This window comes from Mus caroli, unplaced genomic scaffold, assembly GCF_978045245.1.
Source record: "Mus caroli unplaced genomic scaffold, Mus_caroli_1 scaffold_1, whole genome shotgun sequence".
Taxonomy (NCBI): Eukaryota; Metazoa; Chordata; class Mammalia; order Rodentia; family Muridae; genus Mus; species Mus caroli.
This window is the reverse complement of record NW_028227256.1, coordinates 122,591,508-122,613,006: the sequence shown is the minus strand read 5'-3', so window position 1 is coordinate 122,613,006 and position 21,499 is coordinate 122,591,508. Positions and strand designations below refer to the sequence as shown.

The 21,499-nt window shown below is 43.2% G+C and overlaps 1 protein-coding gene across 9 annotated transcripts in view; it reads left to right on the top strand.

Annotated features, from left to right (window-relative positions):
* Nckap5 (NCK associated protein 5) overlaps positions 1-21,499 on the top strand; it is an 896,002-nt gene that overhangs the window by 767,709 nt on the left and 106,794 nt on the right. For all 9 annotated transcript variants that reach the window (XM_085840657.1, XM_085840660.1, XM_085840668.1 and 6 more), the window contains 3 exons: positions 1,145-4,890; positions 5,957-6,134; positions 14,452-14,530. In XM_085840657.1, the coding sequence (XP_085696783.1) occupies positions 1,145-4,890; positions 5,957-6,134; positions 14,452-14,530 (4,003 nt within the window). The remainder of the gene's footprint in view (positions 1-1,144; positions 4,891-5,956; positions 6,135-14,451; positions 14,531-21,499) is intronic.

The following is a 21,499-nucleotide window of genomic DNA, read 5'->3' as shown; positions in this document are numbered from 1 at the left end:
TCTAGCCACTTTGGGGTGGAAACCAATTTCACAGGTTTGTAGTAAGCTCCAGAAAAAGAAAAAATATGAGTCCAATTTTTTGTCCAAATCTCCTATCTCTGAGACCTGCCGTAGAGTAGGCTTGCTGGACCTCAGAGACCCACAGCAAAGGGAAAGGACTATGGTATCTCTCTCATGTTGGTCTTGAGATGCAGTTACAGCAGCATGCCAGTGGTTGCCATCTGGCAGGTCCTCAGTTTACGTTACTTCTCTACTATGCTTCTCTGCTCCTCGTTATCCATTCTGTGAAAAACAAAACTGTGGGGAATCCCATCTTTCATTTCCCATCCACTTTTGGAAGACTGGAATTTGGGAAGGTACAAGGACAAGAAACTGAGCTGCCACCTCAGTGGAAGAGTAACTACCACAGGGATGCCACTGCTAATGCCCAGTTACTCATGTAGATAGGCACAGACATGTATGCAGGTGCATGTGATAACTTCAGAAACCTTTCCTGACAGGCAGAGAGCTACCAACCGTTAGACAGGCACATTGAAATGCTTTCCTCTCTCAGCCCCTCCCTCTGCTCTGCCTTGACTCTCTATCGTGAGGCTATATTGTCCTCTGCCCTTTCCCTAAGTGAAACTTGAGGACGCCTTCTTGATTTGCATCTCTAACCATTCTTCTTCTTCCACCTGGAAGACATTTTCCTCATGTAGAACTCTAGGTAAGTCTGTAAGTCTTTCAAGGAATAGGAATAGTTAAGATTAAAAAAATATTCAAATGACTTTCCTTTTTACCTGTCACTAACTCCATATAGACCCATGGGTCTTTCCTGTGAACCTATACGATAGGCAGCCTATTTCTACTTCTCATATGTATTTTCTGGACACATAGTTAGCTGAGCTAATGGATCCTCACTCCAGTTGGGTTTTCCACTCTTAAAGGAATAGTTCACACATTTCATTTCTCTATTTCACCATGCCGCTTAGTACAGGGTTTTGAGGAGTCAAAGTTTACTGCATAGTTACCATTGTACAGATTGTTTATATGTGAATATTTATCACCCACTTATACAAATTAAATCTACTGAGGGGCATTTCCTTTGTTTATTTGAGATCTGTTTGGTTCAATCATGTCTGATACCTATATTTTTCTTTCCTAGCAATCATCGCGGATCTGGGATAAAAGACTGAGTATTGATTCTTCGCTCCCAAGTGGCTTCGCCAGCCCTGCAGATGAACTACCTCCGACCCGTATCAAAGAAAGCCACATTCTAGAAGGACTGAGGAAGCTACAGAAGCGGAAAGTGTTCCTTGAATCACCATCATCGGTGATAAGCAAATGGGGTTATAAAGATTGCATGAACTCGAACGAAGGGATCTATTCGCCAGGAATTAAAACCAGCAGCCTCAAGGAGTGTCCGCCCTGCCAACCGTCTGGCATGGGGATCCCCTGCCAGAATCTCCATCAGAAATTCATCTATGATGCAAATTCTCATGAGGATGCACATGAAGAATTCCCATCCCCAGCCTTGCCACTAACATCTCCGAGCCAGGGCTACAGAATACAGGGCAGTAAATTGACACACAGTGTTTCAGACAGTCTGTTTAACTGGGAGCCACATAGGAAATACTTTGCAGAAGGTACAGCCTCAGTATATACCAGAGAAATGCCTGAAAGGCTAGCTCGTTGTGCTAGCCACTGCCCCTTGGAGAGGAAGCTATGCCCCAGTATGCACCTGCCCTGGGTGCAAAGAGACAGGGACCCACACAGCCAAGTTCATGGCCATGTGCCTCGGAACCTGCAGCTCTCAGATACCGATGACAATGAGACCCTAAACGAGCTACACATAGAGAGCAGTGATGAGAGAAGCCCTTCAGACCTGTCCTTGACTGGGGACACCGACAGGTCCATGGAGAACCTAGAAGTGGGATTCAGAAAATCTGAAGGTGGCTCTCGGGATATGGGAGAAGAAGCATGTCCCACCCACTTAGAGACTAGCTCGAAGGCATTCAGTTTCATCAAGCAACAAAGGGTTGTCAAGAGGACCTCTTCGGAAGAATGTGTCACGGTCATATTTGATGCAGAAAATGGAGAGCCAGTGGAATTCAGCTCTCACCAGGCTGGAGTCGTCACTGTTACCAGGGATGAAATTTCCATCAGCTCAGCCCTTGCTGGACCCTCAGAGGAACTCACTGAACTTTCACCTCAGGAAATTACTCACTTAAAGGTAGGAACTACTGCAAGAGACTGTCCTTTTCTGAAGAGACCTGAAGAGGAGACTGAGAAAAACATTCCAAAAGATGAAAACCGTATTCTCACAGCTCCGAATGACTCCTTCAGCTCCCAGATTATAATAACTCAGAATTCCCCACGATCAAAGCTCGCCAAACCCACACAGGGGGTAGCCTGGCAGAGTAATTCTAGACCTGTTGGAAACATGGGTGTCTACACAAAGCAAGGTCTGACAAAAATCCCTTCCAGAGGCAAGTCTTCACCTCAGAAATCTAAACTTGTGGAGTCTATGCCCACCATGATGGTCCCCTCCAGTGCCCTAGTGACTCCTGAAAAGACACCAGCATCCCCTATGGGGAAACTCTCACAATGTAGAAAGGCAGAGAGCCCTGGTTCTCTCTGTGATGTACAGCCAGAATCACACATTCCAAAACACCCTGCCCAGCTTCCTCATATCCCCAAAATTTCCAATAAGAAGAACTGGGTTCAGTGCCCCAGGAGTCAGACTGCAGGGATCCAGTCAAGGCATCTCATGGGGAGAAGGGACAGTAGTGAATCCCCCATGAGGTCCAATGGCTGTGTCTCTGAGCCACAGACAAGAATGAGGTCTCCCTCCCCTCCAACCCCTCCAGGGAGATCAGTGTCGCTCCTGGTCAGACCCAGTTATGATTACCCACCACTACCATCACCTGCCAAACCTGAAACTCAGGTCCCTGGAGACACTGTAAGTCCAGGGTTGAAATCCCCGCTGTTGAAAGGATCCTCTGCTCCTCTTGTCTCTTCCAGTCCAGTGATGTCAGAAATACAGAAGAAACCATCTGTGGCCTCCAGAAAGTCTGCCTTCCCTCCAGCTCTTTCCTCAACCCAAGCGGTAGTGCACACCGGATACCCTGAACACATACCCTCCAGCCCATTTGCTGTGATGACTTCAGGGCCCCCAAAAGTCTCTCCAAAAAGAGGCATCCCTAAACCTCCCCCTCACCATGCACTTGGAACTGCCCACATGGACACAGACTTACAGACACCCAAGACTTGTCCTTCAAGCCGTGAACTGCTAGAGGTGACATCTTGTAAAAGCCTGTCCCCAGGGAGAAAAAGACAGTTGAGTGACAGCACTGTGATGCCCCACAGGCCTTCCTTCTCAGGAGTGAATGAGTCCTTGACACCTCAGGTTAACAGTCCATCCCCCTCTTCCTCATCCTGTAGAAACCAAGGCACCTCACGAGGTGGCCAGAACTCTCCCGAGAAAGGACCTAAAACTCGCCTCCCAGTAGGACTCAAAGTTCTCATGAAGTCTCCTCAGTTGCTCAGGAAAACTTCCTTGGTACCAGGGAAACAGGAAAAGGATAGTTTAAATGAAGCATCTCGAAGCTCTGTAGCAGCAAATACGTCTAATCCTGAGGACTCCAAAGACCCTGCAAGTTTGGAGACCTCAAGAGATGAGAGAACCACAGCCTTACTAGGTGTGAGAGGTCCCGACAGTCTAGCTAGAGGACTTGCCTTAGACTCAACAATGCCAGAACCGTTGGAATGTAGCATCTCCAGAGATGATGGAAGAGATGGGGCAGACAGCAGAGCCATAAAAAGATCCTTCTCCTCCAGCAAGCCACACCCAAAGCCTGCTCTAGGCATGAATGGAGCCAAAGCTCGGAGTCAGAGCTTCAGCATCCACTTGGGAGAGAAGCCTTCCACTCCCCCAACAGAAGGGCCAGGCAAGATTCGAACTCAGATTATCACCAACACGGCTGAAAGAGGCAATTCCCTCACCAGACAGAATATTTCAATGGAAGGGTCCCCAAGCAAGATCCCCTCTGTCTCAACATCTGATAATCTGCCCAGTGCTGGAAGGCCCCTGGGAAACCCCTTTTCCAGGCAGAGTTCTCTCTGTAGCACAGGAAGTTCTAGCAGCCAGCATGGAAGCCCAAGCAAGTTACCTTTGAGGATGCTCACAAGGCCGGAAGGACTCCTTACTCCTGGAGTGGAAGATCAACGGTTCTCTACTCAGCAAGAGTGTCCTGAAAGAGGTGTACATGAGCAATCTAGCAGTGACCACCATAGACATCCATCTCCTCTATCAGACTGCCCTCAGTTCCTGCACGTTCCAGGGAGGATGCAGCGCCCAAGCAATTTGGAAACAAGTGGGATATCTAAGCTAGAAACTTCTGGAAGGCATCCAGATGCTTCTTCAACTGGGACTAGTGTCGTGAGCCCAGAAGCCCCCCTCTCACCCTCCATCGAAGAAAAGGTCATGTTGTGCATTCAGGAGAATGTGGAAAAGGGCCAAGTGCAGACAAAGTCTGCCTCTGTGGAAGTGAAGCCCAGGGCAGGGCCTTCATTCACCAGCTGGTTTGGTTTTCGAAAGAGCAGGCTTCCAGCTCTCAGTAGCAGGAGAATGGAAGCTTCCAAGAGTAAAGTGGAAAAGAAAGACACAAAACTGAAATCCGAGAGGAAAAAAGAAAAGAAGAAAGCTGAAGTACAATCGAAGATAGAAAATGAACTGAGTAGGGGGACCAAGAAGGCAGATGGTCAGAGTCCAGATGATGGTCTGCAAAGCTCAGAGAGTCTGAAAGCATCCCAAGACATTTATAACCAAATGAAGTCGGAGCCAAGGAATAGACCCAGCCCTGCTGTGTGCCCAACAAAAGATGCCTTCATGACAGAACTTCTAAACAGGTAAACACATGTGAACAGAAAAGGGCAATGTAGAGGGGTCTCCCTGCTCCCCCAAACCCAAGGAGAGCTGTTTACTTCCTGATCATTAAATACCAGCCAAGCATAGTCTCTATACACGTAGAGAATATAATCCCTTATACATTAGCTATAATTTAAACAGTGAAATAAAAGTTAGCTATAAAATGATAATTTAGTTCATGTTCCTTTCTTAACCAAGCCAATGGTCTTTGAAATTAAAGAATAGTGAGTTACATCCAGGTTGATAGCAATTCAACCCACACCAGGAACCATGAATGTATCCACATTGCATGAAATGGAAGAAAATTACACACACGTTTGAAAGCATGCCGATTTCATTGATCGCGCTGAGCAAATGTATACTTAGAACTTTCCAGAAGTAATTACTTTTCCTGCCGATCTTAAGCCAGAAATGTATTTAGCAATCACCCTTTGGCGTTTTATATTCTGTCCCTCCCCAAAAGCAATTATAAAAATAAAATAGAGGCTATGGAGAGATGGCTCAGTCAGTAATATGCTGACCTTACAAGCATGAAGACCTAAACCCCATCCTCAGAACCCACATAAACAAAAGCCAAGCATGGTGGCACAGTCTTGTGTTCCTATTGCAGAGGCCGTGGAGACAGACAGAGCCTTGGACTTCTCTGGCCAGCCAGAATAACGTACTTGGAAGTTCCAGGCCAATGAAATATTTTGTGTCAGAAACACCTAAGGAATAACACACAAGAAGACATTCTTTACCTTACACACACACACACACACACACACACACACACACACACCATTGCACACAAGCCTGTTTGTCTGTGCGCACATTTAATAAACAGTGTAATGAAATAAGTTATTATCCTTGCAAATCTAAGTTGACACACTAGTGAAATATTTGAAGATATTTTTTGCTCAAGGCTAGAGAGAGCAACACTTATCACTGAAAGGTTTAAAGACAAAGAGGCACGCTGAGGTTACCTTAAACATTAAAGGGCTGGAAGAGGAGTGTGATTGAAAACGGCCGATGTAATTTATCAGAGGAATCACTTTCTACCTGCAGAGTTGATAAGAGAGCCGCTGTACAGACAGAGAGTGGATCAAAGGGTGTTTCCTGCAGGAGTGTGTTAGAGGGCACCTCCCAGGGCTCCTGTTTCGCCAGCGGCTCCGTGAGCACTCAAGGAAGTCAAAAGAAAAACATCAAAACCAAAGTCGATATGGAAAAACCAAGAGAATCCTTGGTAAGCACTTTGCCATGCTGGCTAGAAAACACTTGATTCGGGATGTTCTGGTAAAGTAGGGTGGTGCCAATCTGAGAAAAGACTGTTTCTAATATGTAGACTGTGCTTTTTTATATTGATTTCTTCTTCCCTCCCTATTTTCTCCCTCTTTCCTCTCCTCCTCTGTGTATGTTTATGTGTGACTAGCAATGTCTCACATGTGTGGAGGTCAGAGGAGAACCTCCACTGTCATTCCTCCTGTCCACCATGTCTGAGACAGGATCTCCTGTTCATGGTTGCATAGAGAAAGCTAGCTGCCCTACGCAGTTCCGTGTTTCTCCTGTATCCATGCTCCACCGCATCTCACTGAGGTTACAGACATACAGTATTATGCTCATCTTTATATGGATACTGGGCATCTAAACTCAGGCCCTCTCCCTTCAATGACAAGCATCTTAGCTACTGAGCCATCTGCCTAACCAGAGAGAAAAATTTTTTAAAGAAGAGAGAAACACAGGAGACTACAGCTAAAACGGTGGCAGCTAAGACCTTGTGTGGATGTGGTTCCTTCTGGGAATACTGTTCTCTTTGGGTCTATTTTCAGACAATTCTAAAATCTCTGTGTATTACCAGAAAGTGTTGCTACCAAGATCGTCTTAGAATGATACCCAGTGCTGGAATTTTGTTTTGTTTTGATGATGATTCTAGCATTAACAGCAACAAACGAGGAATGGGCTTGGAGATATGAAAATGGCAGATGAGTTGAGAACGTGTCGGATAGTTTGATGTTTTAGGTGCTGTCTATTTCTTATGAAAGCTGTACATAACAGGTGATCCTACATAGGCAGAGAGAAGTGAGCTACAGAAAGTATTTAAAAACAACAAAATAGTCTCGATATAAAATGATTTTATCCGGGGGGAAAGCTTTTGCCATACAAGCATGACAATCTGAGTTTGGATCCCTAGTACTCAAAATCTAGTCAGGGTGGCATGCTACTATAAATTCAAGCACTGGGGAGGTGGAGGCAGGAGGCTCTCTCCAGCTCACTGGTCACCAAATCTACCTCCTTCAGGTTCACCAAGAGACCTTCTCTCAATCAGCAAAGAGGAGAGTAACTAAGAAAGACATCTGGCATCACTGTCTATTCTACATGTGCACATCCACACACCCACACAAACTTACACATACACCCCCCGCAAAAAAAGCCAGGCACACAAAAAACTGGAAAGTACTTGAGAAAGACAGGTGACATTGAGCTCAGGCTGCACACATGTATGCGTACCTACTACAAATCTGCAAGGATACAGAGAAAGAATTCATTCTGTAGCTTCATACTTTAATAGAGTAAGAAATATATGATATACTAACATTCTTTTCTGAGGACCAATTTGAAATGAGAAGTGATTGCATGTACGGGGAAGTCGGGTGTTTGAAGAGAACAGATTCTAACAGCAATCCTGACTGGTGTTCACAAGTTGAAGCGACACCATCCTCAGGTAGAGTTTCACAAGGACTTCGAAGACAAATACACATTGAAAAGGTTTCTCCTCATATAGGCCTGGACTCAAAGTGCTCTAAGGTCTTTCTTTCAAGCTGACTCTGTTCATTGCTGGGTTCCCCCCCCACACACACACCCCACACACACTCATTTTAGCCCTTGGCTCATATGACATCATAGCTCTTTGAAAACATGGACGTCCCTTGCATTATAAAACCACAAATTATAAGCATATCTGAAGCTGCCCTTGTAGTGTCACTGAAAGGAAAAAGGGAGAAGGAGCGTGGAGAAGCGTGCAATATGCTGGAAATTCAATCCTACTGATGGAAGGCTTTGATAGCCTAGCTGAGCCCCTTATCACAGGCACTCCATTTAACTATGCTCCATTTAATATGGCTCTGACAGCTTAGGGTATATCTTCACTGTACAGAAGGACCAAAAAAAACCCCCAAAAAACAAAAAAGAGCTTATGTTGAGCTTTTACAATTTCATTTTTGCTTTCTTATTACAGCCTAATGCTAAAGTAATTTAACATGCCTTTCCTTCCTCATCTGAAGTCTTCCACAGGCTAAGAGAAGGAACCTCTGCTCTTCCCAGTCTATCTGCAAGAAACACTCTTAATATTTCCTGTGAAGTACACGGATTACCTAACCAACCCAAGTTTACACAATCAATATGGATATGCTAATTTTTCTCCTTAGCTGAGAGAGGAAATCAGTCAAGCTGAGAAGGCTTTTAACATAAAGGAATATTATTAACCTGGATAGATGACCAGCTGTGAATGTGTCCTTGTGTATTCATACGTTAGACCTAAGCTTCTATCTTGTGTTAGGCAGAGTCTCTTGTTTGCTGTTATATAGTCTAGGCTAGATGACCTGTGGGCTTCTGGAAACTCCCCTGTCTCTGCCTCCTATATTGTCTCAGGTACAATGGGTTTGCAAGTTCATCCTGCCATGTCTTAGCGTTTGTGGGTTGCAAGAATCTGAACTCCGGTCAGTATGCCCACAAAGCAAGCACTCTTTGCCTGCCGAGCCATCTCCCCAGTTCCGTCTTTTAAAACTGTGATGTTTTTATTTGTTTCCTCACTTTTGTGAATTATGCTAAGATTCCTGAGTTCTGGAAGGACTGTGCTTTCGTGTCCTTTGAGATAGTAAGAAAGAGCAGAGAAAGCATATTTATCATGCATTATCATCTCAGGTAGGAGATTAGATGCAAAACAAAATGCATTCTTATACCATTGCTCATTATTGTGAATACCCCTGATCCTTTTAAAATTCAGAATTTAAGAGAATTCTCTTTCCCTGAGGCTCAAGGTAAATTTGCCTTCTGCTTATTTTAAAGTATGTTGGGAAGGAATTTCCTTATAGTAGTTGTTTAGTTGGAAACAATAGTGATAGATAACACCATTGATGTCATAGCATTATCGTGAATGCAAACACTACTTCATTGTCAAGGCAATGCTAAGTCAAGGGTTTTCTTCTTTTTGACAGGCAGTACTTGGTGTCGAATCTGGGAACACACACACACACACACACACACACACACACACACACAGCAAACAACCTGCCTGCCTACTCCTGACCTATAGCCTCAGCCCTAAAAGCACTTCTCTCAAAACTCCTAACACATTGTGCCACCAGGCTTAGGTCTTCAGACAATAAAATTACATTTATTCCCAAGGGCCCACGGCATTTTTAACCATTTTAATATTTAGTGATTGTGATAAAATATCCTGACAAAAAGCAACTTAGTGGAGAATGGGCTTATTGTAGCTCACAATTCCAGGTCATAGGACACTATTTTGAAGGGAAGTTGAGGCAGAAAATCCAGACATCTAGGCACATCACATCTGTGGGCAAGGGCCAAGAGAAATGAATCCATGTGTGCTTTCTTGATTGCCTCCACTCTTATACACTAAAGTACCCTCAGCCTAGGCAATGTTACTGCCCACAGTGGGCTCCATCTTCTTGTGTAAGTTATCTTCATTAAGAAAATCCCCATAGACATGCCACAGGCCAATCCACACCTAGACTCTCTCATTCCAGATGATTCTAGGTTGTGTTAAACTGACAATTTAAACTAAAGATCATTGGTAGTCATAATAGAAAGATTGTTTCCATATAAGTTTTATAGATACCTCTGTCGGGAACTAAAAAGGGGGCCCTAGGGGAAGAGTGGGTAGGGAAAACCCACACCCCTCCAGAGTTCTACCCATTCTCTGGTCTGTCAGGCATGGGAGGGCTGCTATCTACCTCCCACTCATCCCTGGGTGGGCATCTAAGCCTCTGACCCACTCTTCCAGGGGTGGCAAGGGGCAGCCCTACCTGGGATTCCCAGAGCTGCTTTGCTAAAGCCACCGGGGTTATGGGAGAGAGGGATGAGGAAAGAGGTTCCTAACACCTGCGAGAGTGAGCACAGCCTTGATGAGCAGAGACTGTCTATGGCTTTAGAGCTTTATTATAGAAAGGGAGGGAGAAAGAGAGAAGAGAGAGAGAGAGAGAGAGAGAGAGAGAGAGAGAGAGAAGGCTAGAGAGAAAGAGAGTAAGAGGGAGAGAGGAGAGAGGAGAGGAGAAGACAAAGAGAGAGAAGAGAGGGGGTGAGTGTGAGGAGTAAGAGGGAGACAAATAAGATGTAAGAGGTAAGAGAGTGAGGTGGGGTCTAATAGCCCCTTTTTATGGTCTTTACTGTTGCTACATAACTGGGAGGAGTTTAGCCTGAAGGTCAGAAGCTTGGGTCATTGCCTACGTGACTTCTAGCCATTCTTTTCTTGTGGAGTCTGGGGGGGAGGGGGGCGGTAACTTAGGCAGGGGCCCAAGTTCCAGGAGCATGAGGGAACGCCTACCATGTCATGAAGGTGAATTATCACCCTTCAGGGTTCGGACCTCAGCTCAACTGGAGACCAGCCTGAAATTCTCCACATGTCTCCAATCCCTTTATGTCACAAACCACTTAGATTACCAGTAACTGCATATTCCTTTTTAGTATAGTTAAGATAAAAATGTATAAAAGTACCAGCCATGCTTCACCAAAATAAATCCTCTCTCTATAGAACTTTAATTAAAGGCTTATGTCCCCACATCTGCCATCATTTTAAGACACTTAGCTCTAATTTTTTGTGTGTAATTTAGACCAGTGGCCATGTTACTTGGTGCTTCAGATGGTTTTAAGTGTTGAAATGAAGGGTAGGGAAGCCCTGCCCTAGAAAGATTAGCCGAGGTATGCTCTGCTTGCTGTCAGCTTCAAGTTGTTCCTTCCAATGAGTGGAGATTATCTTCTGAATAACAGTGTTAAAGAAAGACAGCTCCAGGCTCTTATTTAACACCTCAAGACAAAAATAAAAATCATTAGCAAAGTTAAAGGGATGACACACCTCCACGGGGCATAGGACCTGTTTTAATGCTTGTGTGTTAATAAATGATACGATTCTCTTCTCCCAAGTGTCACCTCTTCTGAGGAAAATCACATCTGCTAATAAAAAATCATCAAATACCATCCCATTAAGACAGGACTGCAGAGATGAAATAGCCAAAAATACTACCATAATTACACAAATGGTTATCATCTTATTAAGTCCTGCAAAATGTAATAATTTCAGCATCCTTAATTGAATGATTCCATTCCAAATGCTGTTTTGATGCAAATAAGCAGCCTTCCTTTTGCTAAGTTTTCTAAGACATGAAATATCCAAAGATATCAGCTCGCTCATTTTCTATCCCAGAATCATGGTCTTTTGGGTATCTTCCCCTCTCCCTCCCTCGAATTTTCATGGAAAGTCATTCTTCCTGGCCCTTGAGTTGATTTTGGTTTATAAAAAAAAAATGCTGTTTACTTCAGAAGCCCATAGGTTAGAGTCATTCAGAGAGGACGGATGTATAGAATTCCAAATGAGGAGTTCCCTAAATATAGAGTTCAGTTGTGAAATCACATAGATCTATCTGTCCTAGTGGGTTGTAGTCTCACTTTTGCTTCTTATGACTTTTGCAAACTCATTTCCTCCTGCCCTTCTGATAGTTTGAGTTAGTCATGATGAAGGCAGTGACATTTAATGGCCCTATACTGCAAGCTGTTATCTAAAGCACCTCTTGAGCCCCACAATGGACATGGATTCAAGATACATCATTAGACGATGAAGATGCTAACACTTGGGACCTGAAAGGTAGCTCAGTCAGTAACTTGTTCAAAGACCCACGTTCAATTCCCACAACCCAAATACCAGGCATGGTAGCATGAACCTGTGATCTCGACACCAGGAAGGTAGAGGCAGCCAGCCGGCCAGCCTAGCCTAGTCAGTGAACGCCAGGCCACTGAGAGACCCTGTCATAAAAATAAAAATGTGGTCAGCACCTGAGGAAGGACACCTGAACTTCTAAGGTTGAAGTCTGGCCTCCACATATGACAGTTATGCGTCCATGGATGAGTATATATCCATGCACATGTATGTGCACACATGTACACACACACACACACTAACTAAAACACTAGCACTAACACTAATACTGATACAAAGAAGAAACTCTCATTGAAACCAGAAACATTGCCCACATCGAACTATGTTTGGCAAATTCCCTATCTTGACCAAGAGTTATCTCACTTCCCAGCAGTGTTCCCACATCCCACCTGCTGCATGATCCAGAGTGAAAATTAATTTAAACTGGAGCCTATGAAAATATAATTAGGAAGAGAATCTGATGCCAAAATAAAATATGTCCCTGATTTCCATACACAAATAGTTTTAAATAATATATCCTCTCTGTGCATTAAAATCCGTTTGTGTAGAGAAGTGGAAGAATATGTCCTTCTCTGATACAGCTCTTCCCTCAGCTTGTACTTCAACAAGAAGGCATTTCAGATCCATAACCTTTACCAATACCCCTTGGCAGATGCCCTTTATAGATCAATGATCCTTGGGTGAGTCTAGAAGCCATGTGTAGCATAGTCATTAAGTGTAAATAATTGTTTTTATCCCAGTAAGTGTTGAAAATTAAGAGGTAAAAAGGAGAGAGCTAAATCTAGCCCCAGGTCAGCAGAAAGATGACGATCTACAGCACTTGATGTAAGATAATGTTTGTATCATATTCAGCCTGCACTCTGGGCAGATGTCCCAGCAGCACTGCACTATTCTTGTTATAGTTGTCAGCTGCACAAGTGACCAGGAGTGACATAGCTTATAGGAGCTGTTGTGGGGTTGGCATTCCCTTGAGGACTTTGCTGCCTTGATACTGAGACCATGTCCACACAGATGTAATGGGATAGAAATCTGAGAACCATGAAGTTCCCTGTAAATGATATCAGCCTCTAGTCTGGCTCTCTGAGTTCAAATCTCAGCCCCTCCATTTTGATAAAGATATATCATCCCTGCCGTTTCAGGGTCCTTCCTTCCTGAACAGAGGAGTGTTGGGGGAAGCACCATTCCCTAGCATCAGGTCAAGCATGTTAGGCCTATGTGTAAAGCCATTGCACAGATGCTGGCACAGACAGTGCAAGTGTTGGCTAGTTTTGTTTATTCCTGTGTTGTGGGAAGGAGGAGTCACATTCATCCGTGTGTGAGCATGCTATAAAGGCAAGAGGTCAACCTTAGTTGTCCCTCCTTAGGGACTTTGCATCCTTTTAAAGAGAGGATCTTTGACTGGCATAGAGTGGTTGGGCAGCAAACCTCTGGGATCTTCCGGTTTCATTTCCTCAGTGATGGAATTACACGTTAAAACTCCATACCAGCACACATGGCTTTTTTACATGGGTGCTGAGGCCTCAAACCCACGTCATCATGCTTTTAATGCCAGCTCCCCAAACCAGTCAGCTGTTTTTATGATGGGTGTTCTTGATGTCCACGGTGCCCCACTGTTAGATCAGAAAGCCGGTGTTTCCGTTTTCCTTCCAGTGTTACTATTTAAGACACATATACTAATCTTGAGAAAGGCCCCAACCCTCAGAATCTCCATCTATAAAATAATATGACTTGATGGGACTCTTTCTACTATTCCTTTGGAGGCACTGCCATCTGGAGCTGGAGTATTCTAGCTTGAAGGGCTGAAGATTTTTTTTTTTTGAAACAGGGTCACCTCTAGCTCAGGCTGAGCTCAAATTCATTATGTAGCTGAGGATGACCTTGAACTTTTATGATTATGCCGTCATGCCTCTACCTTATAAAGGCTAGGATTTTAGGGATGTGCCATCACCATCACACCTTGCTTATGTGAAGCTAGGGGTTGAACCAAGGGCTTCATGCATGCTAGACAAGACCTCTACCAACTGATCAACATCCCCAGACAGGAGGAAATGTTTTTAATATGACCCTTGCAAATGTGTCTTGCTGGTCTAATTTACTGAGCACACAACACAGTCTCCTCGTTCCATTATAGAAAGAATGAAAAAAAAAAAGACACTTTCTTAGAGAGTTATGTTCTAGGGAAGGGTCAAGCGACCTATATACGATTCAAGTATAGTCCCTTAGTCTTATTAAAATAACTTATAGCAAAAGTCAGTGACTGAGAAGAAGTTATAGCTCCTTAGAATTTAATGTTTTCTAATACCCTGGTGTGAATGACTCCATTATAAAGTTTTAAAACCAAAGCAGTTAATCTTGAAATCACATATAGAACCAGGGACCCTGTGAGTCCTGCAGTTCAAAGCTGGGGTTGTAATTCTGGAAATGGGCTCTCTTAATTAAAACCTGTAATGAAGCCAGATATTAAAGTAGAATAAAGTACACACACACATTCATACTCCCACACAGGTGTATACACTCAACACACTTATTACAGAATGTGCTATTATTATGAAGATTGCAAAAAACTGTTGTAGAATAATGAATAAGAACTTCTAGTATCTTCTTACTGCAGGGGGCCGAGGTCAATGAAGATGTACAAGAAGATGAAGAAGATAGAGTTGCTGACACTACTCTCCAGAGCCACATGATAGGTAAACATCCATGTGTTGCTTGATTGTCTCTCATTTTGATGCATTCTCTTGGTGCATTACTAGAGGCCTGGTCTTGTGTGTCCCACTATTATGGTGGTTCTCAACTTTTGGGTTCAACCCCTTCAGGAATAGCATGACCCTCTCACAGGGGTTTCCTAAATCCATCAGAAAACAACAGATAGCTACATTATGATTCATAACTGTAGCAAAATCACAGTTATAAGGTAGCAATGAGATAATTTTATGGTTGTGGGTCACCACAACATGAGGAACTGTATTAAAGGATCGCAGCATTGGGAAGATTGAGAACCACTGCTCTGTGGGACATGAGGTGGAATTGTTTTCCTCAAAGAGGTTAGATGTTATATTAGTGACTTTTCCTGTTGCTGTGACATAATACCTGATAAAAGCAACTTCAGGGAGAAAGGGTTTAATTCTGGCTCACAGGTCAGGGCACAGTCCATCATGGTGGGGAGGGTGTGGCAGCAAGAGTGTGAGGCAGCTGCTCACAGGGCATCCACAGTCAGGAAGCAGAGAGAAGAATGCTGGAGCTCAGCTCACGGTCTCCATTGTGTTCAGTCTGGGAATCCACCATAGGATGGTGCTGCCCATTTTAAGATGTCGCCTTAGTTAACCTACTCTAGATAATTTCTTATACACATGCCCAGACCCTAGTCTGATCCAGATGACCTATTCAGAAGCTTGTCTCTGTGGCGATGCTAGATCCTGTGAAGCTGATAGTATAAACCATCACACATGCTAAATTAAAACAAGTCGATTAGGCCTGGGCTTGGGGCTACCATAATTCATAGAGTCCTTGCTTGGCATTGACAAGGCCCAGGATTTGATGCCAAGTGCCACAAAAGGAAAGCAAGCAGAAACAGGAAGCCACACCCTTTCTGGGGTCTCAGAGCCACACTGTGGAGAAAACTGGGTGTTTGCAAAGGAGTACAACCTGAGCTGAAGAGAGGTGTGTGCTTCTGTTAGCTATGGAGGCAACCCTGGGAACTAACACTTATTTTCCTCAGGGGAGAATCAGTTCTTAGAATATCCCTTTATAAAATTATCTCAAGTTGCAACTAATGCGGGAGTCTATTGTTTAAAAATACAGGGTGGTGGCTTTCTGAAATGGAACGTTTTTTTAAAAATTGACACCTCATATGTAGAGCTGTCTTAGTTTCTTGTCTGCTGCTATGATAAAATATTCTGACATATTTTATTATAAGTGCAACGTAAGAGGGAAAGGGTTTATTTAAAGAGCTCACAGTTCCGAGGTGCAGTCCATCCTTGTGGAGGAGTCCCAGCGGCTGCACCTGGAAGCAGTCGGTCATTATATCCCACGATGAGCGTAATGAATGTGTGTGTGTGTTCTCCAGCTCCACTTCTCCGTTTATGTATACAGTGTAGGAATGCACGCTGAATGGTCCAGCCCACAAATAACATGGCTCTCTCCTCATCAAGTAAAGTAATCAATATACACCCCACGGGTAGAACCAGAGACCAGTCTTCCCGGATGACTTTGTCAAGTTGAAAATTAACACTAATCATTGCGAGAAATGAGTAAAATAAGTACATTCACCTGCCCAAACCTTCAACACAATTTCCTTTTCACTATTTCTGTCAAAAGCCCTAAATATAGCTAGATCTGAATTTACTTCAACTTGTTAGGTGTTTCTTTCTTAATAAAGAAAAAAATTATAATTATTCAGAAAATCAGGCTGAGATAAAAATGAATCCCCCAAACACAATAGTTAGCTTCCTGCTCCCAACTCCCTGAAAACACTACAACCCTAAAACCAACCCAGTTGTATTTCTTAAAGTTGTACACACCACAAAATATAAAAGAAAAAACGTGCCCAGTGAAGTGAGATTCAAGTGCCCTGTTTTGGCCCCTGTTAGGAGACCATGATGGAGGAAATATATAAAACTTTGCTCTGTGTGAGGAGACTGAAGAAGTAATTGATTGTCAAATCCCCAGACTACCTTGGGCACGTGTGGCATTCACTGTTCTTAAGGAGACACCAGTGGCTGTGAACACGCGTGTGCTGCTTAGGCACCATGAGAGGCAATGGTGGAATGGATTGCTCTAGGAGTAGCAGACAGACCAATGTCTTAGTTCTTCTTTTTGCTCAACTAAAACACCCTGACAAAAGCAACTTAAGAGGCAAGGGGTATATTTCGGCTCAGGGTTTAAGGATACAGTCCATCATGGCTGTGAGGACACAGCAGCAGGAGATTGAAGCAGCTGATCCCACTGTATCTACCATCAAATGTAGGAGAGCATTGACTGTTTGCATGCTAATGCTCAGCTCCTCAGCTTCTGTCTTCCATTTATGCAGTCCAGAATCTCCTGCCCAAAGGATAGTCCCACCCAGAACTAATTCGGGTCTCCCTACATCAATTAACATACTCAGACAATCCTCCATGAGCATGCTCAGAGCCTTGGGCTCCCAGGTGCTTCTAGATCTGTCAAGTTCACAATTAGCACTAACTATCACAACTGAATATTAAGTCATAAGATGTGACTGCCTTGAGGGGGGTTAGTATCCAATAGCCTTTGTATCCATTGCTTTCACCGGGATGCCCTTAGCAGCCAACTCCCAGCACCCCCAGCTCTGAGTGCCATAATTTTCCAGCATCCCCAGCCATCTCTGGCAAACTATAATTTATTGTGTGTCTCAGAGGATTGTTGTCCCATTCAGTTTAATGAGACTGGCACACAATTATTATTCTTTTCATTTGTAATTAGGAATACAAAAGTCTTCACAAACAGCTGAATGAGTGTAGTCTGAATCAGATTATTATTCCAAGACATCCTTTTATTACGGTTGTCAGTGTGAAGGGATTTAATTGGTACCAGTTCAGCATAGTTAGCTAACGTGCAAGTTAAATATTGTTTAACAGCCTTCAAGCATGATAGTCTGTAAAGCCTGGCTGGGTCTCCTTTTTCCCCTAATGAAGTTCTTGGACCTGTAAAAAAAAAATCATAACAGGCAAAAGAGTCAGTTCTATGACAGAGCACTTGGCAAATGTGCTCAAGGCTCTAGGTTCAATCCCATCATTACAAAGTTGAAATTAAGGAAAAAGGACTGGGAATGGTAGTTCAGTTTTCAACAGCATTTGCCCAGAAAGCATTGTTTTCCGTCTCTAGCACTGAATAAACCACGCATAGTGCTGTAGTCAAGGTTCTTTTTTGCTATGTAGCAAATTCAAGGCCAGCTTGGGTTTTATGACACCCACCAGAGTCTGAGGATAAAATAATAATAACAACAACAACAACATCAAAAACAGAAAAAAGAAGCAGTAACAACACAAACACACATGCACACATGTGTGTGTGCATACAAGTAATGTTACATGCTGCCTCTCTTCTTGTATTCTTTTTATTTTCTGTAATAGATGGCATTTATTATTCTAGAGATTTGATCAGGTTTTATTGTTGTTACCTTCTTGAATTTTATGTCCCTATGCCATTAGCGATACCATGGAAGTCTCCGGTTTTCAAACCCCTCGCTTACAGGTTGAAAACTTGGTCCTGCCACTCTAAGCATCCCATTTCCATTGAAACAGAAAGTATGGGGGAAATAGAAGCTTCCCAGGTTTCTGGTAGGCACTATCTAATACAGTGTCATGAAGAAATGGATCATACAGCCAACCCTTGCTGCAAAGGATGCTGGGAAAGTGCACGCATTCCTTTCTAATCTCTATCTTATGACGTAGCAGAGGAAAAAGTTTGATACTAACTCTGAGCTAGCCATCAGTAGGAACGGTTTAAAGGTTCTCCCTGTCTGAGACTAGCTAAGAGTCACTAATGTTTATTCCTTTTCTTTTTCCCATCACAGGGACTGAGAATATGTATTATTCCCATGCTGATTATCCTAAGCTTGGTATTATCATCTATTTTGTAGTATTTTATAGCCATGATATAAACACCTTTTTAACAGAGAAAAACAAACAAGGAATTATAACCTGAAAATTTGTGTTTGTGTTTGTGTCTGTGACCTCAGGGTTACTGTGTTGGTTTAGTCAAAGTGCCATGAGTTGAATAGAAAAGAAAATATTGTTAGCTAAACTGGATCTAAATACAAATGCAAGCTTTATAAATTAAGGGGCTGAAGCCATAGCGCAGTGCTTAAGAGAGCATGCCTTTCTTACGGAGGACCTGAGTTCCACTCCCAGTGCCCACATTGAACAACTCAGATCCACCTGTAATTCCCGATGCAGGGATCTGACTTCTCCTTGCTTTTGTGAGTACTGCTTGTTCACAATCATACATATGCATAAGTAGAAGTAAAATATCTATGTAAAAGTTTGCAAATTAAGTAAAATAAAGGCACTAGATATTTTTTCTTTAAAATAATCCTAATAAATGTCAGACTTTGTGTTAATGAGCAACAAAAAAAAATTGGCTGGTCCAATTTAATAGACGCTCTAGCATAAATGGTGTCTTTCCTACCCTTTTAACTATGACTGACAGATCCTATACATTAGCCTAATTGTCTGCTAATGTTAAACACTCTCAAAGATTGGAATACTATTGTCTTATGTTCAAATTACCAACCAGTGGGGATAGAGAGTTTAATTGATAAAGCTCTTGCTTTGCAAGCACGAGGACCTGGCTTTACTTCCAGAACCCATGTTGAAGACAACCTGATTTTGGTAGTGCATGCTTCTATCTCATCACAAGAAAAGTGGGCATGTAGATCTCTGGGCTCACTGAACAGCCAGCCTAGCCTGCTTGGTGGCTTCCAGTCCAATGAAAGACCCTGTCTTTAAAAACAAGGCATGTGTCACCTAGGAAATAAGAACAGAAGTTGAACTCTGACCTTCACACACATGTCCACCTATGAGCACCCACACACGTAATCCAAACCCTCAAAGATATTTTGAGGAAGAAGTCACATAGAATCTATTGGTAGCCACAAGACTATAAGACATAGAAAGGACCGCTGTTTAATGACCTCACACTTGTGCACATACCAACATCCACCTCATTGGATGGAGGTTGTATGAGCCCCATCTCAGTTCTGCAGGTTCTTAGGTGTGCTTCCAGTCTCCTCTGTAGAGGCTTTCCAGCACCAGCATGGCAAGACAGAGGACAGGGTCCCACTCTAGTCATGCAGCTTTCGATGGATGGCCAGAGCACCGTGCCTTGGAGCTTGTACTTGTACTATTTCATTACATTTACTACTTGAACATCTCTTTTGTCTACATAAGACATTCTGGTTGTTCTCACCCTCTCTCTTCTCTCCTCTCCACACACCCACTTCAACCCCCTCCTCCCTTATGTTTTTGTTTTGTTTGGTTTCCTGACCAACTGATTTAGATCAAGGCTTTCTGTGTAACTAGAGGTTTGGAACGAGCCATTCTAGCTGATGGGCTCTCTATTGGGTATACAACTGACAACGATGACTGCCCTTTCCCTGGTATCCATCAATATCCAGTAGTTCAGCAGGGAGGAGAAGAGGTCCTTAGGCTCGTCCCTGACCCATGGTTACCTTGTGCGGGTACAAGTGCAGGCAGCCACAGTTGCTGTGAGATTATGTTAGTAATGGCTGTGTCATGCCCAGAAGACAACATTTCACAGCCTGTCTCCCTATTTTCCGGCTCTTATGTTCTTTCCTTTCCCTCTTCCAACATTTTCCCTGAGCCATAGAGGCATGGTATGAAGGTCCTGTTCAGAGAGTTCTCTTTGCTACCCCAAGAGCTGCTATTGCCCTCAAGGATTCCTATAGCCCAATATGTTACTTCCTCCTCCCTCCATCCCCAGCCTGGGCTAAAGTACAGAGTAGGAGGCAATCAGAAGTCCCTTTGAGTTCCTTATGTCCTTAAACCTGTACATTTCCAGTTTGCCAGGGTGTAATCCCCTTATTCCTGACTTTAGTTAATGCGGAAATATAAGTTATGTCACTAGAGAACCAGATTAAGCAGGACTCTTTCATATCAGGTATTTGCATTACACTTCAGTAAATAGTAACCTCTATTTAAGTGCAGTTCCTGGGGGCTGTAGGTCTGAGATATTCAAAGTGCTTGTTTAGGCAAATGACAGGATAAGGAAGAAAAAAACTATCAAGACCACCTTACATAAGAAAGGGATAGTTTTGCATAAATGTACTTCTGCCTTAAAACTCAGAAGTGAAACAAAACTATTTTGAGCCAAATAATAGTAAACTTGAGACAGATTAGATATTTTACCTGTGACATAGACAGATACCTGTACCTTTATCATCCATCCACACAGCACCTAGCCTAGTTTGCAGCCCCATGCACAGGGCACGGAAGGCAGAAGGGATAGAGGATGCACAGGATGGATGATTGTTACTGTGGAGGTAACGCTGTATTGTGTTCTTGCAAGGGAGACTCAATGCAGCAGCATCCTCACCGCAGAGGAGGAAGGGCTTGGCTGAGTGCCAATGTTATTATAACTGTGGTTGTTTCCTTGGTTGTAAGAAGAAAGTACAGTCTGTTCCACAGGCTCTTCCAATGACTTTGCTTGAATCAAGAACAAGAAGCAAGGCAATGGCACTTGCCAAATAATATCAAAGCCCAGATAGAATATATTTAAACATAGTGGTCCATAGTGGGTCTTATCATCTGGATTTTGCAGATCACATTTTGTGTTAACTCCAAGACTGTATTTCTCAGACTAAAAATACAGGGAATAACTGAGAAACTCTAAGTTTCAGAGGTTTGAACAAGAGTAGAAATTTCTTTGTGTGTATGTACGTGTATGGGATAATATTTATGTGTGTACTTGTGTGTATGTGTTCATGACTGCATGTAATCACATGTGCATTCTACATGTGTAAAATCCTTAAGCACTCCTGCATTTGTACACATGTGCACATAACAACACCCACTCATACATCCATGGACACAGCTGACCCTGCAAACCCATGCACACTAAATAAACTAAAAGGATTTCATGTTAAAGGACACCAGGACTCCTAGCAATGTATATATTAAGTC